This window comes from Mastigoproctus giganteus, chromosome 12, assembly GCF_048544385.1.
Source record: "Mastigoproctus giganteus isolate SK-2022 chromosome 12, ASM4854438v1, whole genome shotgun sequence".
In the NCBI taxonomy this organism is placed as follows: domain Eukaryota; kingdom Metazoa; phylum Arthropoda; class Arachnida; order Uropygi; family Thelyphonidae; genus Mastigoproctus; species Mastigoproctus giganteus.
In genome coordinates this window covers 113,019,122-113,033,813 of record NC_143586.1, presented here as the reverse complement: position 1 = coordinate 113,033,813, position 14,692 = coordinate 113,019,122, and the positions used below count along the sequence as shown (strand labels likewise).

General features: G+C 39.6%; 1 protein-coding gene across 4 annotated transcripts in view; it reads right to left on the bottom strand.

Moving 5' to 3' along the window:
• The window catches only part of LOC150077345 (C2 domain-containing protein 5), a 992,151-nt gene that overhangs the window by 37,971 nt on the left and 939,488 nt on the right, over positions 1 to 14,692 (bottom strand). For all 4 annotated transcript variants that reach the window (XM_090386765.1, XM_090386767.1, XM_090386764.1 and 1 more), the window contains one exon: positions 10,957 to 11,082. In XM_090386765.1, coding sequence (XP_090242891.1) covers positions 10,957 to 11,082 — 126 coding nt within the window. The remainder of the gene's footprint in view (positions 1 to 10,956; positions 11,083 to 14,692) is intronic.

Here is a 14,692-nt window from a genome sequence, read left to right as displayed (position 1 = left end):
CCCATTTTGAATTTGCTGTTGGTAACATCATCCAGTTGGTCCCACTGTATAGAATTTAAATAATGTCTCAGACCTCTGTGGTCACCTTTACGAAAGCAAAAAGCTTCTCTTTACCTTTGATAGTAGTTACCTCTTTGAGTAAATCCTACTTCAGCACACTGTGATCACTGTCACCTAGTGGTTCCTTTATCTGCAAATTCTCAATGCATGAAGAATCACTACTGATAATCAGATCAAGAGTATTACTCCCTCTAGTTGCCTCCCGAACATGCTGATGTAAAAAGCAATCATCCAATAAATCCACAAATGCCTTGCTAGTGTGTGAGTGACCAACCCACAAATTCAAGTCAATATCTGGGAAATTAAAATGCCCCATTATAATACTCTCTAATTTATTAGCTCACTCTATTTCCCTGTACAGTTTTTTATTATACTCATCAGTGTCATTAGGCCTATAGCACACTCCTACTCTCAATTTTGATATTTCAGTGCTTCTGTCACATCAAACTGACTCGACACTGCACTATCCAGTGATGTCGACTGGCTGTACCTCCTTGGATTTTATGTTTCTTAACTAATAACATAACCCCTTCTCCCTGTACACATTGTACACCCCAAATTCCAGTTCTGCATTCGTTATATCTGTGTGACACCACGTCTCTGATATCCCAACAATACCAGCCTTTGATGTTTTGACCAACACCTCAAATTCATCAAATTTAATTACCAAACTTCTAGCATTGGTGTATACGCAAGTGTACATGCACCTGTTCCTATTCTTAGCTACCCTAACAAAACCCATGTGTTTACTTGTACCACAATGACTCCCAGCAGTCTCTGAATTCCCCTGCATCTTGTTTTCCAGGCTGCTGCTCATTCCAATAGAAGCAGTGCAAGAATCACTTTCACCTCTGTTTGTTTGTTATTTGGTTTTTAGGAGCATTAGCAACTAAGGCCATATTGCTCCGGGATATGCGGTGGTCATTCCCTGACCTTTCCGCATCCTCCGTATTTGGTGGTGACGGGTTTGAACCCCGGTCTAATCAAGAAGCGTGTGCTACGCACGCTTCTTGATTAGACCGGGCTACGGAGGCGCCAATAAACCTAGTAAAGCTGCGTGGTTTATTCTGAATTTAGATAGCACGATTTGGAAAGTAAATAATACCTTGTGTCTGTAGATTAACCATTTATAACTTGCCGCCATTGTTATAAGATACTAGCTAGTGTGCTAGTGTAAGGTTTAACGGAAAACTAGATAGCGAGTATAGTGGTATCAATTAATCAGTAAAATTTATTAATCTTATTAAATTTCTTGTCAATTGAATTGTACTTTTTTAACTAAATAAATATAGCAACCTAGTTATTACAAATGTAACATCACAAATTAACACAAATTAACTTGGAGGTATACAGGGACTAATAGATATAGATTAACAGTAGCTGCTGGCAGAGGTAAAAGTGATTCCTGCACTACTTCTATTGAAATGCAATTGACCAGCAGCCTGGAAAGCAAGACAATGGGAATTTCCAGGACTGCTGGGAGTCATAGTGGAGCAAGTAAATACATGGGCTGTGTTAGGGTAAATAAGAGAAGAAACAGATGCATGTATACTTGCATATACACCAATGCTAGGAGTATAGTTAATAAATTCGATGAGCTTGAAGTGCTAGTCAAGGCATCAAAGGCAGATATTGTTGGGATATCAGAGACATGGTGTCACACAGACATAAGCAGTGCAGAACTGGAATTTGGGGAGTACAATGTATACAGAAAGGACAGACAGGACAGGAAGGGAGGAGGGGTTATGCTGTTAGTTTTAATATGCCAATTTTAGTCAATAAAAAAAGTTAAGCAAAATCTAAGGAAGTGCATCCAATTGATGTTGTTGGACAATGCAATGTTGTTGTTTGGTGTGACATAAGCAATGGGAAAGGAAAGATGACAGTAGGTGTGTGTTATAGGCCTAATGAATCTGATGAGCATAATGAGCAATTGTGCAGAGAAATAGAGTGGGGCAGTAAATTAGAGTGTCTTATAATGGGGGATTTTAATTTCCCGGATATTGACTGAAATTTGTGGATTGGTCACTCACACACTAGCATGGCTTTTGTGGATTTATTGGATGATTGTTTTCTAAAGCAGCATGTTCAGAAGGCAACTAGAGGGAGTAATACTCTTGATCTGATTATCAGCAATGATTCTTCATACATCAAGAATCTGGAGATAAAGGAACCACTAGGTGGTAGTGATCACAGTGTACTGAAGTGGGATTTACTCAAAGAGGTAACTGCCATTAAGGGTAAAGGGAAGGGTTTTCGCTTTTGTAAAGGTGACTACGGTGGTCTGAGACAGTATTTAAATTCTATACGGTGGACCCAACTGATGATGTTACCAAAAGCAAATTCAAAATGGGAAGCATTCAAAGAAATAATCTTGGAAGCTACTAGGCTTTTCATACCAACAAATAAATATTGTTCAAGATTTAGGCCTAAATGGATGTCAGATGAACTAATTAAACAAGTGACACAGAAGAAAAATGTGAGGGATATATACAAATTAATATTAATATGAGACACAGAAGCCTACGATAGATATAAGCTGGTCTGTAACCAAGTTACAAAGTAGGTTAGGTACACAAAGGCATATTACGAGAAATCTTAGGCAAAGGATGCAAAGAAAAACAGCAAAGAGTTCTTTACTTATATAAACTCTAGAAGGAAGGGGATGAATCAGATTGGTCCACTTGATATCGATGGTACAACTGTTGATGATCCTGCTCAGGCAGCTAACAAACTAAATGAATATTTTGCATCGACATTCACAAATGAGGAGTTATTCAGGGAGCGGAATGCCAGAGGTGTATTCAACTCTAGCAGTAAGCTAGATAATCTTGTAATAACTAAGAGTAAAGTAGAAGAGAAATCGAATTGTTGAAGATAAACACAAGAAAGGGGTGGATGGAATCTATCCAGTTATATTAAAGGAGGCAGCAAAGGAAGTAAGCAAACCCTTAGCCATAATTATGAGAGCTTCCGTGGACTCAGAGGAGATATCCACGGACTGTAGATGTGCAAATATTACCCCAATACACAAAGGAGGGTCAAAGGGAGACACAGGTAATTACATACCTGTTAGTTTAACTTATGTTCCAGGGAAATTAATGGAGGCACTGGTTAAAGAAGCATTGCAGGATCTTCTATACAAGATTTCAGTTATAGCTCGGACACCGCATGGGTTTGTTAAGGGGAAGTCTTGTCTGACTAATTTGATTGGATGCTATGATGTAGTCACAAAGGAACTGGATGCAAAGAATAACTTTTGTATCATATATTTGGATCTTAGAAAAGACTCTTATACTGTTGTACATGGAAGACTGCTGCACAAATTGGAGCAGCGTGGCATTGGAGGCAAATTGCTGCTAACGATAAAGGTATTGGTTGAGTGGGAGAAGACAGAGAGTGGTAATCAATGGACACTGCTCTTTGTGGACTAATGTTATTAGTGGGATCCCTCAGGGTTCAGTGTTGGGTCCATTGTTGTTTTCTGTATTTAAAAATGTACTGATGATGGACCCAATTCATCCGTTTGTGGATGATATGAAGGTTGGCAGGGTTGTTAATGACACTAATAACAGTACAATGCTGCAACAGGATCTAGAAAAGTTGAGCAGATGGACTGAGAGATGGCAAATGAAGTTTAACATTGACAAATGTAAAGTACTACATATGGGAAGCAGTAATCCCAGAGTAACGTATCAACTCAGTGGTAAAGAATGAAAAGGATCAGGGGGTAATTGTGCAGGCAGATATGAAGTTTTCTGAGCAGTGCAGATGGTCTGCAAGAATAGCTCATGGTGTCTTGTCAATGATATACAGGAATTTTTCTAGCAGGGATAAGGAGGTGATTATCCCTTTGTATAAGGCAATGGTCAGACCACACCTTGAGTACTGTATACAGGTCTCGAAGCTTCATTTTAAGAAGGACATAGAGTTGTTTGAACGAGTATAGAGAAAGGCAACAAGATTAGTGAATGGAACAAAGGGTTGCTCTTATGAAGACAGACTTAAGTTTTGCAAATTACAATGTCTGGAGACTAGCCACCCACGAAGTGATCTGATTGAGGTTTATAAAGCCTTGAATGGTTTGAGCATGCTCAATGCTGATGGGATTCTTCCTCTTGCTCAGGTGAATCGCCCGAGAGGGCATAAATTCAAATTGAGGAAAGACCGTTGTAGGATAGATGTGCGGAAGCTTGCCTTTAGCTAGCAGGTCGTAGATTGCTGGAACAAACTTCCATTTGTTGTTGTAGAAGTTGATAGCTTAAATAGATACAAGGCAGAACTTGACAAACATTTGGAGTGAGTGGATGGGTGAAATAAGGGTTTATTTTTTTTTTTTTTGGGTGATGCTATATAAGCTCGCTTTCTTGCATCATGTGCCTTTACTAATGCTAACGCATATAAGTTGAAAAGGGATAAGAAAGTCATATAACGTAATTCGGAGCCAATATTCAATAATGAAAAAGATATATATTGTGTTATAACTGCATTGGGATATAGATTTAGGGTTATATTTTGTTTTGGAATTTTATTGAACTTGAATAGAAATCATGACTCAGACCCGAGTAGCAAAGCAACAAAGCAGCAAAGGATCAAACAAGCAAAGCACTGCTTGTCTGATGTTTGTGGAGCAATCAGGAATGGGACATGATATTGTCGAGGGGAATGTCTTTGTGTGAGAGCGATGTAAGGAGTGCTAGGAAATCAGGTGCCAACTCGGCATTGTTATGGGCTTATAAGAGAGCTTGAAGGACAGGGTGGAGGCCATTGAAGGATTTAAATTGAGGGGCCCATCAAGCTCTCAGCTGCCCACCTCAATGCCAGAGCTTGCACTTGAACATTATGCAACACAGTGACAACCACCAAGGCAGAATGTGCTAGTCCCAAAGGGACTAGTTGTTGTAGATGACTCTATTGTCAGGGAAACGGGAAACATATGGTGCAAAAAGGATAGATGGAACAGGGCCAGGGTATGTCTGCCAGGGGCAAAGGTTGATGACACTGTAGGGCAGATATCCCTTTAAGGGCACAAAGGGTGATATTGTTGTACGTGTTGGCACTAATTATATTAAGAATAGGAGACCGGCAGAATTACTTAACAAATTCAAGACAATGATGAAAAACAGCTGTGAGTTTGGGTTGAATTTGAAAGTGTCTGCAATTCATCCCAGCCACGATAGGAGGGAGTATATGATGAGAGCCTTGTCAATCAATTCGGCCCTTTAGAGAATGTGCAAGGTTCAAGGTGTAGAATTTTTCTCAGCCTGGTCTGTGCTTGTTAATAGGAGAGACTGCTTCTACAGGGATGGGATACACTTAAATACAAAGGGTGCAAGAATTTTTGCTGATGCTTAACAGTAGCCGCTGGCAGAGGTAAAAGTGATTCCTACACTACTTCTATTGAAATGCAATTGAGCAGCAGCCTGGAAAGCAAGGCAATGGGAATATCCAGTACTGCTGGGAGTCATAGTGGAACAAGTAAATACATGGGCTGTGTTAGGGTAACTAACAGTAGAAACAGATGTATGTGTACTTGCATGTACACCAATGCTAGGAGTATAGTTAATAAATTCAATGAGCTTGAAGTGCTAGTCAAGACATCAAAGGCAGATATTGTTGGGATATCAGAGACATGGTGTCACACAGACATAAGCAGTGCAGAACTGGAATTTGGGGAGTACAATGTGTACAGAAAGCATAGACAGGACAGGAAGGGTTATGGTGTTAGTTAAGAAACACATAAAATCTAAGGAAGTGCATCCAATTGCTGTTGGTGGACAGTGCAATATTGTGTGGTGTGACATAAGCACTGGGAAAGGAAAAATGAGAGTAAGTGTGTGTTTTAGGCCTAATGAATTTGAGGAGTATTATGAGCAGTTGTGCAGAGAAATAGAGTGGTCCAGTTAATTAGAGTGTCTTATAATGGGGGATTTTAATTTCCTGGATATTGACTGGAATTTGTGGGTTGGTCACTCACACACTAGCATGGCTTTTGTGGATTTATTGGATGATTGTTTTCTACAGCAGTATGTTCAGGAGGTAACTAGAGTGAGTAATACTCTTGATCTGATTATCAGTAATGATTCTTCATGCATCAAGAATCTGCAGATAAAGGAACCACTAGGTGGCAGTGATCACAGTGTGCTGAAGTGGGATTTCCTCAAAGAGGTAACTACCATCAAGGGTAAAGGGAAGGGTTTTTGCTTTTGTAAAGGTGACTACGGTGGTCTGAGACAGTATCTAAATTCTCTACGGTGGAACCAACTGATGATGTTACCAACAGCAAATTCAAAATGGGAAGCATTCAAAGAATTAATTTTGGAAGCTGCAAGGCTTTTCATACCCGGTGTAGTTGGCTTTTTATTCCCTTGTATAAGGCAATGGTCAGGCCACACCTTAAGTACTGAAACAGGTGTAGAGGCCTCATGCAGAAGTCTTTGGCAAAGGATGCAAAGAAAAATAGGAAAGAGTTCTTTACTCTTTCCTATTTATAGAAGGAAGGAAGGAAGTAAACTCTAGAAGGAAGGGGGATGAATCAGATTGGTCCACTTGATATCGATGGTTCATCTGTTGATGATCCTGCTCAGGTAGCTAACAAACTAAATGAATATTTTGCATCGATATTCACACATGAGGAGTTATTCAAGGAGGGGAAGGCCAGAGGTGTATTCAACTCTGGCAGTAAGCTAGATAATCTTGTAACAACTGATAGTAAAGTAGAGGAGAAGTTTTTGAAGATAAACACAAGAAAGGCACCTGGGGTGGATGGAATCTATCCAGTTATATTAAATGAGGCAGCAAAGGAAGTAAGCAAACCCTTACTTCTGTTGTTGGCAGGGTTGTTAATGACATTAATGACAGTACACTGCTGCAACAGGATCTAGAAAAGTTGAGCAGATGGGCTGAGAAGTGGCAAATGAAGTTTAACCTTGATAAATGTAAAGTACTACATATGGGAAGCAGTAATCCCAGAGTAGTGTATCAACTCTGTGGTACCACACTGACAGTGGTAGAGAATGAAAATGACCTGGGGGTATTTGTGCAGGCAGAAATTCTGAGCAGTGCAGATGGTCTGCAAGAGTAGCTGATGGTGTCTTGTCGATGTTATACGTGGATTTTTCTAGCAGGGATAAGGAGGTGATTATACCCTTGTAGAAGGCAATGATCAGAACACATCTTGAGTACTGCATACAGGGCCTTATTTTAAGAAGGATATAGAGCTGTTGGAACGAGTACAGAGAAGGGCAACAAGATTAGTCAAAGGGTTGCTCTTACGAAGAAAGGCTTAAGTTTTGCAAATTACAGTGTCTGGAGACTAGGCACCGCCGAGGTGATCTGATAGAGGTGTATAAAGCCTTGAATAGTTTGAGCATGCTCAATGCTGATGGGATACTTCCTCTTGCTCAGAATAATTGCCTGAGAGGGTATAAATTCAAATTTAGAAAAGATGGTTGTAGGATAGATGTGTGGAAGTTTGCCTTTAGCCAGTGGGTGGTTGATTGCTGGAACAAACTTCCATCTGTCGTTGTAGAAGTTGATAGCTTAAATAGATTCAAGGCAGAACTTGACAAACATTTGGAGCTAGTGTATGGGTGAAAAAGGTTTTTTTTTGGCTCATGCCATATAAGCTTGCTTTATTGCATCATGTGGCTAATGCTAATTACTCCCTCTGGTTGCCCCTCTAACATGTTGCTGTAGAAAACAATCCTCCAATAAATCCACCAAAGGTCTTGCTAGCATGGGAGTGACCAACCCACAAGTACGAGTCAATATCTGGAAAGTTAAAATCCTCCGTTACAAGACATTCTGATTTACTGGCCCATTCTATTTCTCTGCATAACTGGTCATTGTACTCATCAGAGTCATTAGGCCTATAACATACTCCTACTATTTTCCCTTTCCCATTGTTTATGTCACACCAAACAGACTGAACATTGCACCATCCACGTATGTCAACTGGATGCATTTCCTTAGATTTTGTGTTTCTTAACTAACAGCATAACCCCTTCTCCGTTCCTACCCTGTCTATCCTTTATGTACAATTGTACTCCTCAAATTTCAATTCTGCACTGCTTATATCAGTGTGACACCATGTCTCTGATATCCCAACAATATCTGCCTTTGATGCCAATGGACACTGCTCATCGTGGACTAATGTTATTAGTGGAGTTGCTCACGGTTCAGTGTTGGGTCCATTGTTGTTTTCTGTATTTATAAATGATATTGATGATGGTATATCAAGCTTAATGTCCAAGTTTGCAGACGATACAAAGGTTGGCAGGGTTGCTGCTATGCTGCTGCAACAGGATCTGGAAAGGTTGAGCAGATGAGCTGAGAGGTTGCAAATGAAGTTTAACATTGACAAATGTAAAGTACTACATATGGGAAACAGTAACCCCAGAGCAACATATCAACTCTGTGGTACTACACTGACAGTGGTACAGAATGAAAAGGACCTGGGGGTAATTGTGTAGGCAGATATGAAGTTTTCTGAGCAGTGCAGACGGGCTGCAAGAGTAGCTCATGGTGTCTTGTCACTGATATACAGGAATTTTTCTAGCAGGGATAAGGTGATTATTCCCTTGTATAAGGCAATGGTCAGGCCACACCTCAAGTACTGCATACAGGTCTGGAGGCCTCATTTCAAGAAGGATGTAGAGCTGCTGGAAAGAGTACAGAGAAGGGCAACAACATTAGTGAATGGAACCAAGGGTTGCTCTTATAAAGAAAAATGTAAGTTTTGCAAATTACAATGTCTATAGACTAGGCACTGGCGAGGTGATCTGATAGAGGTGTATAAAGCCTTGAATGGTTTGAGTATGCTCAATGCCGATGGGATTCTTCCTCTTGCTCAGAATAATCACCTTAGAGGGCATAAATTCAAATTGAGGAAAGACAGATGTAGAATCGATGTGCAGAAATTTGCCTTTAGCCAGCAGGTAGTTGGTTGGTGGAACAGACTTCCATCCTTGGTTGTGGAAGTTGATAGCCTAAATAAATTTAAGGCTCAGCTGGACAGGTACGGCGCCTCCGTTGCCAGGTGGGAAGGAGCAGCAGTGCATAGCACACGCTTCTTGATTAGACCGGGGTTCGAGCCGGTCTCCACCAAATACGGAGGATGCGGGAAGGTCAGGGAATGGCTACCGCATATTCCCGGAGCAATATGGCCTTAGTTGCTAATGCTCCTTAAAACCAAAAAACTGGACAGGTATTTCGAACGAATGGATGGATATTTGGACTGCAGTCTCTGCAGTTCCTGACTATCTGCAGTCCAAATAAAACTCTGGTTTTTTATTAATGAGATGTATATTTCAAGTCTGGTTGTCATGTTAAATTAAGCTGTTTTAGCTAATTAAGACATATGAAGACTCTGAGAAGAATCATAATGTATGTGTAACATAAAATTACATTTAGTAGTAGTAATGGCAAATGATGCTAGAAAGCTAGCTTATATAGCATCAGGCAAAAAAAAAAAAAAAAAAAAAAAAAATGCACAGTTCGCTCATCCATGCCATCCAACAGTTTGTCCAGTTCTTCCTTGAATTTATTTTTGAAATGAAAGCCTATTCCAACAATCAACCACTAACTGACTGAAGGCAAACTTCCAAACATCTATCCTGCAACCTTCCTTCCTCAACTTGAATTTATGCCCCCTCATGTACGTAATCTCGGCAAGTGGAAGAATGGCATTAACATTCAGCTTACTCAATCCATTCAAGGGTTTAAACACCTCATCAGATTTCCTCTGAAGGTGCCTAGTCTTGAGATTCTGCAATTTGCAGAACTGAAGCCCCATTGTTCTCTTCACCAGTCTGGTTGCCCTTCGCTGCACTCATTCCAGTGGATCTACATCCTTCTTAACATGAGGGCTCCAGACCAGTATACAGTACTCAAGATGTGAACCTAACCATGGCCTTATACAAAGGGATAACACCTCCTTATCCTTACTAACAAAGTTTCTGTTTATCATCGACAAAAACCCCATGAGCTGTCCTGACAGCATATCTGCACCATTCACCCAATTTCACGTCTGATTGCACAGTTACCCCCCAGGTCCTTTTCATTCTCCACTATCCTTGTAGTACCACCAGTTCATAAGTTACTCTGGGGTTTCTTCTATCTGTATACAGAACCTTGCATTTGTCAATATTAAACTTCAACTGCTATTTCTCAGCCCATCAACCCAATTTTCCTAGATTTTGTTGCAGTAGCTCACCCTGTTGACTGTCATTTACTTACTTATCCAATGTCATTCTAGCTTCTTGCTGGGTTGATAAGGAAGCTAGTTTTCTCCATCTTTCCACTATTCTTTTCTCTCCAGCTCTTCCAAGTAAATACCTCTTCTTTCTGCATTTTCTTCACCTCCTATTGCCCTCCATTTTATCCTCTATTTCTAGTGTCTTCTTTGGCAGCCTGCTATCTTCTATTCTCCTTAATATTTCCAAACCATCTCAGTCTGTTTTCCTCAGTATTTTCTTGTGATCATTCGTCTCCCACTTTCTTTCTAATGGTTGCATTTCTTATTATATCTCTCCTAGTCTTCCATGAATATCTTTGAAAAACTTTGTTTTCATTGCTTGCATTCTGTTGATATCCTTCTCCTGCATAACCCATGATTCTGATCCATAGATTATTACTGGTACATAATACCATATATATTAGAAAATTAAATTAAAACTTACTTAATTCCAAATCATTTTATTAAATTCATTTTTACACATGCTAAAAGTTCAAGGGTGTGATGAATTAAAAATGTAATAAAGATCAGCACCTGAATATCACAGTACTGCTAGCTGAATAATAAGCACAAACTGCAAATTTAAAACAAAAAAATTATATTTATCAAGTTAATTTAAAACATCTTCCAAAAATACATTGGCAGTAATTTTTAATTACCTCTCTAATACTTGTTGTTTCACGAATGAAAAAAAAGTTGAAGTTTCCTAAATAACTCTGTATTTGTCCTCCTGGAATATAGCTAAGAGGTGTAATTTCAACACCAAAATGTTCACTGAGTGGACTCTGTAAGAAATACAGGAAACATTTTGTCAAAAAATTTAAATCTCACACAAAATTAAAAGGACAGCTAAAATATGAATATTTTGAAATGGAATGGACAAAAAATTTTATACGTAATGTTATGGGCTATAAGACACTCCAAAATGTTTAAAAAAAAAAAAGCAAAAAAAAAAAAAAAAAAAAAAATGTTTAGGTCAATGATGAGCAATCTTTTCGGCACAAAGGCCAGTTGAGGAGGGAAAAAAATGTTTGCAGGTCACATCAATAAATGATATCTATATTTTTCATTGATTTATTATTAATAACATTACAAATTAACCAATGCCATCAAACTAGGCAAGTGCCTACATTGAGGTGGTCACAATATAATAATAACATTATATAAAATAAAATTTACAAAAATGTTGAAGAAACTAAGAATACACAAAAAGAGGATTTTAATAACAAAAAATATAACAGTAATTAATATTAGCAAGCAACCATATCATAATTATAAAGAGTTAAAACTAAAAAGGACAAGTCAAGTAAAAAAATTAACACAAAATTTATAATGATAATACTTTTTTTTAACTACAGGCTGGCCTCGATTAACGCGATTAATTCGTCCTGCGAGCGCATTGTGCAAAACGGAAATGCGTTAATCGAATATAATAATCAATAGGAAAAATTATAATCGGTCCTTGACCTTCTAGAATGTCCATAAAAAATTTTAAAAATACCTTTAAAATAACTTTTTAACTGTATACAATGTAAAAGATAATGAAAATAATTATGGAATTAAATGTTTATTGCATAAAACAGTGATTCCCAAACTGTGTGCTGTGGAATATTTTAAGTTTTCGAGGGAAACATAGCAATATTCGACATCTGTTGGACACCGCGTGAACTACTAGCTCGAGGTAGTTCACAGTTTCAGCTTTTCTTATTAAGTTGTTTGGACCTAACTACTAAATGGAACTGTTAGGTATTTCTTTTGGTCTGGGTGTGCCTTGAAAAAATTACTGAGACACTAAGGGCGCCGTGAACCGAGAAAGTTTGGGAACCTCTGACATAAAATACACAATGCAGAAATGACTGTTGCAGAAATATTTGAACAGTGTTGACTTTCTCTTTTCATCAATCAATTTCCGATAGCCGACAACAATCTTCTCTGGGCCCTGGCGAAATAAATATCACAGAGAACCTCAAACCTTTTCTTTGAGGTTCTCTGCGATACGTAAGGTTTCATCTAATTCTTTTACTGTTATCTCCTTCATGGTAAGGGTTTCCGTAGCCCAGTGGTCAGGAGCGGGAGTGCAGTAGCACACGCTCCTTGAGTAGATCTGGGTTCAAGCCCCTGACTGCTAAATACGGTCGATCTGCCAACCCGCACTGGGCCAGCGTGGCAGATTATGGTCCATTTCCCTCAGCGTGAATTGTCGAGGAGGCTTCCATCCTGCAGTGGGTTGATAATGGCTGCAGTTTACCTTCGCGGTAACATTTGCATCTGGCTCATTTAAAAATTTGAATTTTTATGCAAGTGTGCATTGATTTATTAGCAGGAGACAAACAAGTAACACGTCTGCTTCCGACGGTTGATGGAACACACCAAGGCGGGCAGCAGGCAAACGTTTGTTTATTGACCATACGACTCGCGGTAAGCTTAACCCGTGATTCAAATCTTTTTCAACTATCGCATAAAAAAAAAATGTCCCGTTAACTGGAAATTTGCACTGTGTAAAGTGAAAAGTGGTATAATTTTTCAAATAGCGTTAATCGAATTTGTGTTATGCGAGGCTTGGCTGTACTTTAATTGAGTTTCATAGGATAAAAAAATGTACATCTTTATAATTTACATTGCATGATTCATAGTAAAAAACAAAAATGTCGCTGAGAAAATCTGCACTGCTCTTTAGTCATTAAAATGTCAATATCTGGGTATATTTGAGAAGAGTAACATGGAAGCAGCTCCCTAATCTTTCACATCGAAAAGGCTGCTTCTTTCATTATTAACCTCAGGGGCTCACATCTGGTGAGTATGGACTTGGCACACCCATGGTCCTCAGCTGGATATATCATCATTCTTCTCTTTCTTGGCGATTCCCTTCTATTTCTGACTCTCTCTCTCTCTCTCTCTCTCTCTCTCTCTCAGAATTTTTTTTTTTTTTTTGGCTGGTGCAGCAAAAGCCTCAGGCTTTCTTGCACCATATGGCAAATAATAATAATAAGGGGGCACGATGGCCCAGTGGTTACGACACTGGACTACCAGCCTGATGGACCCGGGGTTCGAGTACCGCCTTGGCAGTAGCGAACGTGGCTCCATCACGCTGGGAGATGGGTATAATAATAATAGTAATAAATTAGAATAATAATAATAAATAAATTCATAGTAATAAAAAATTAATACAATAAATAAACATCATGAAAGTTTACTGTTACCTCCAACCCAAGGTTGGAGTGGTGGTGCCATCTGGTGTGACTCACGAGAACGACCACTTGACATAAGCCGAAGCTAAACAGGCCCATCTCCAATAATGGATGATGTTGCAGAGAAATATTAATCATACTGCATCGAGTGTGGCGCAGGATAAAGTCACTTGTGTTCAGGCCTTAGGCAGAGGGGTCAGTTCCACTTCATGCCAACGCATGAAGTGGAGCATCGAAACGAATACGTACATCATGCAAGCATACTGCGAAATAATGAAGCTGGAGACCAATATGACAACTTACAGGGTGAGACTATATATCAAGTGGCTGGAATGATTCCCGGATATTCAGGTCACCGAACAGCGAATAGCAGACCAGAGAAGGACCATCGTCACAAAGAACCTAATAGCCCCTGCAATCTTGGAAAAAAATAAAGCAGGATGTGAGTGATCAACTACAAAGGATAAAGAATATGGAACCAGAGGAGGAAGAACATACCACCGCCAAACCAGACGCAGAAGAGCAAGAGGAAATACAACCCACAACAGCTGAAGTGCAAACAGACGAGGTCATGATATCCAGAATAGAGGACGAGTGGAAGAAGGCCCTAACAGAATTCGAAGGAATGGACCCCACAGACTCATGTGATACCAAAGCAGAGGACAAATAGAACCTTGTGGAGAGTCACAGACCACCTGAATCGGCACATATTACCGCATTACCTCGACAGCAATGGTGCAGCACTGGAGGCCATCCACACAGCCATGTATTGTGCTGCAATAGCAGCCACGAGGATTAATGGAAGAGAAGCCAGAGACCAGCAGCAGAAGACCCAAAAACAGAAGGAACCACCAGCTTGGGAAAGAAGACTTCAGCAGAAGATAGAAGAATTAAGAGTCAAGATAGGCTAATTGACCCAGTACCAACGGGGCAATAGGAGTAAAAAATTAATTGGAAAAGTGAAGAGCATCCTCTTCACTGAGGATGAGAGAGAGCATCCACAGCAAACATGAGACAAAAAATCAGAGAATAGGAGAGTACTTGGATACATTGAAGCAGAACCTCCTTGCACTCAGCAAGAAGCTACACCAATACAAAGAGAGCTCCAAGAGGAAAATAAACAACCGAATCTTTGTTGAGGACCAAAGAGGTTTCTACAGGAATCTCGGAGAAGACGGGAAACAAGAGAACGGACCACCTGAGAAGA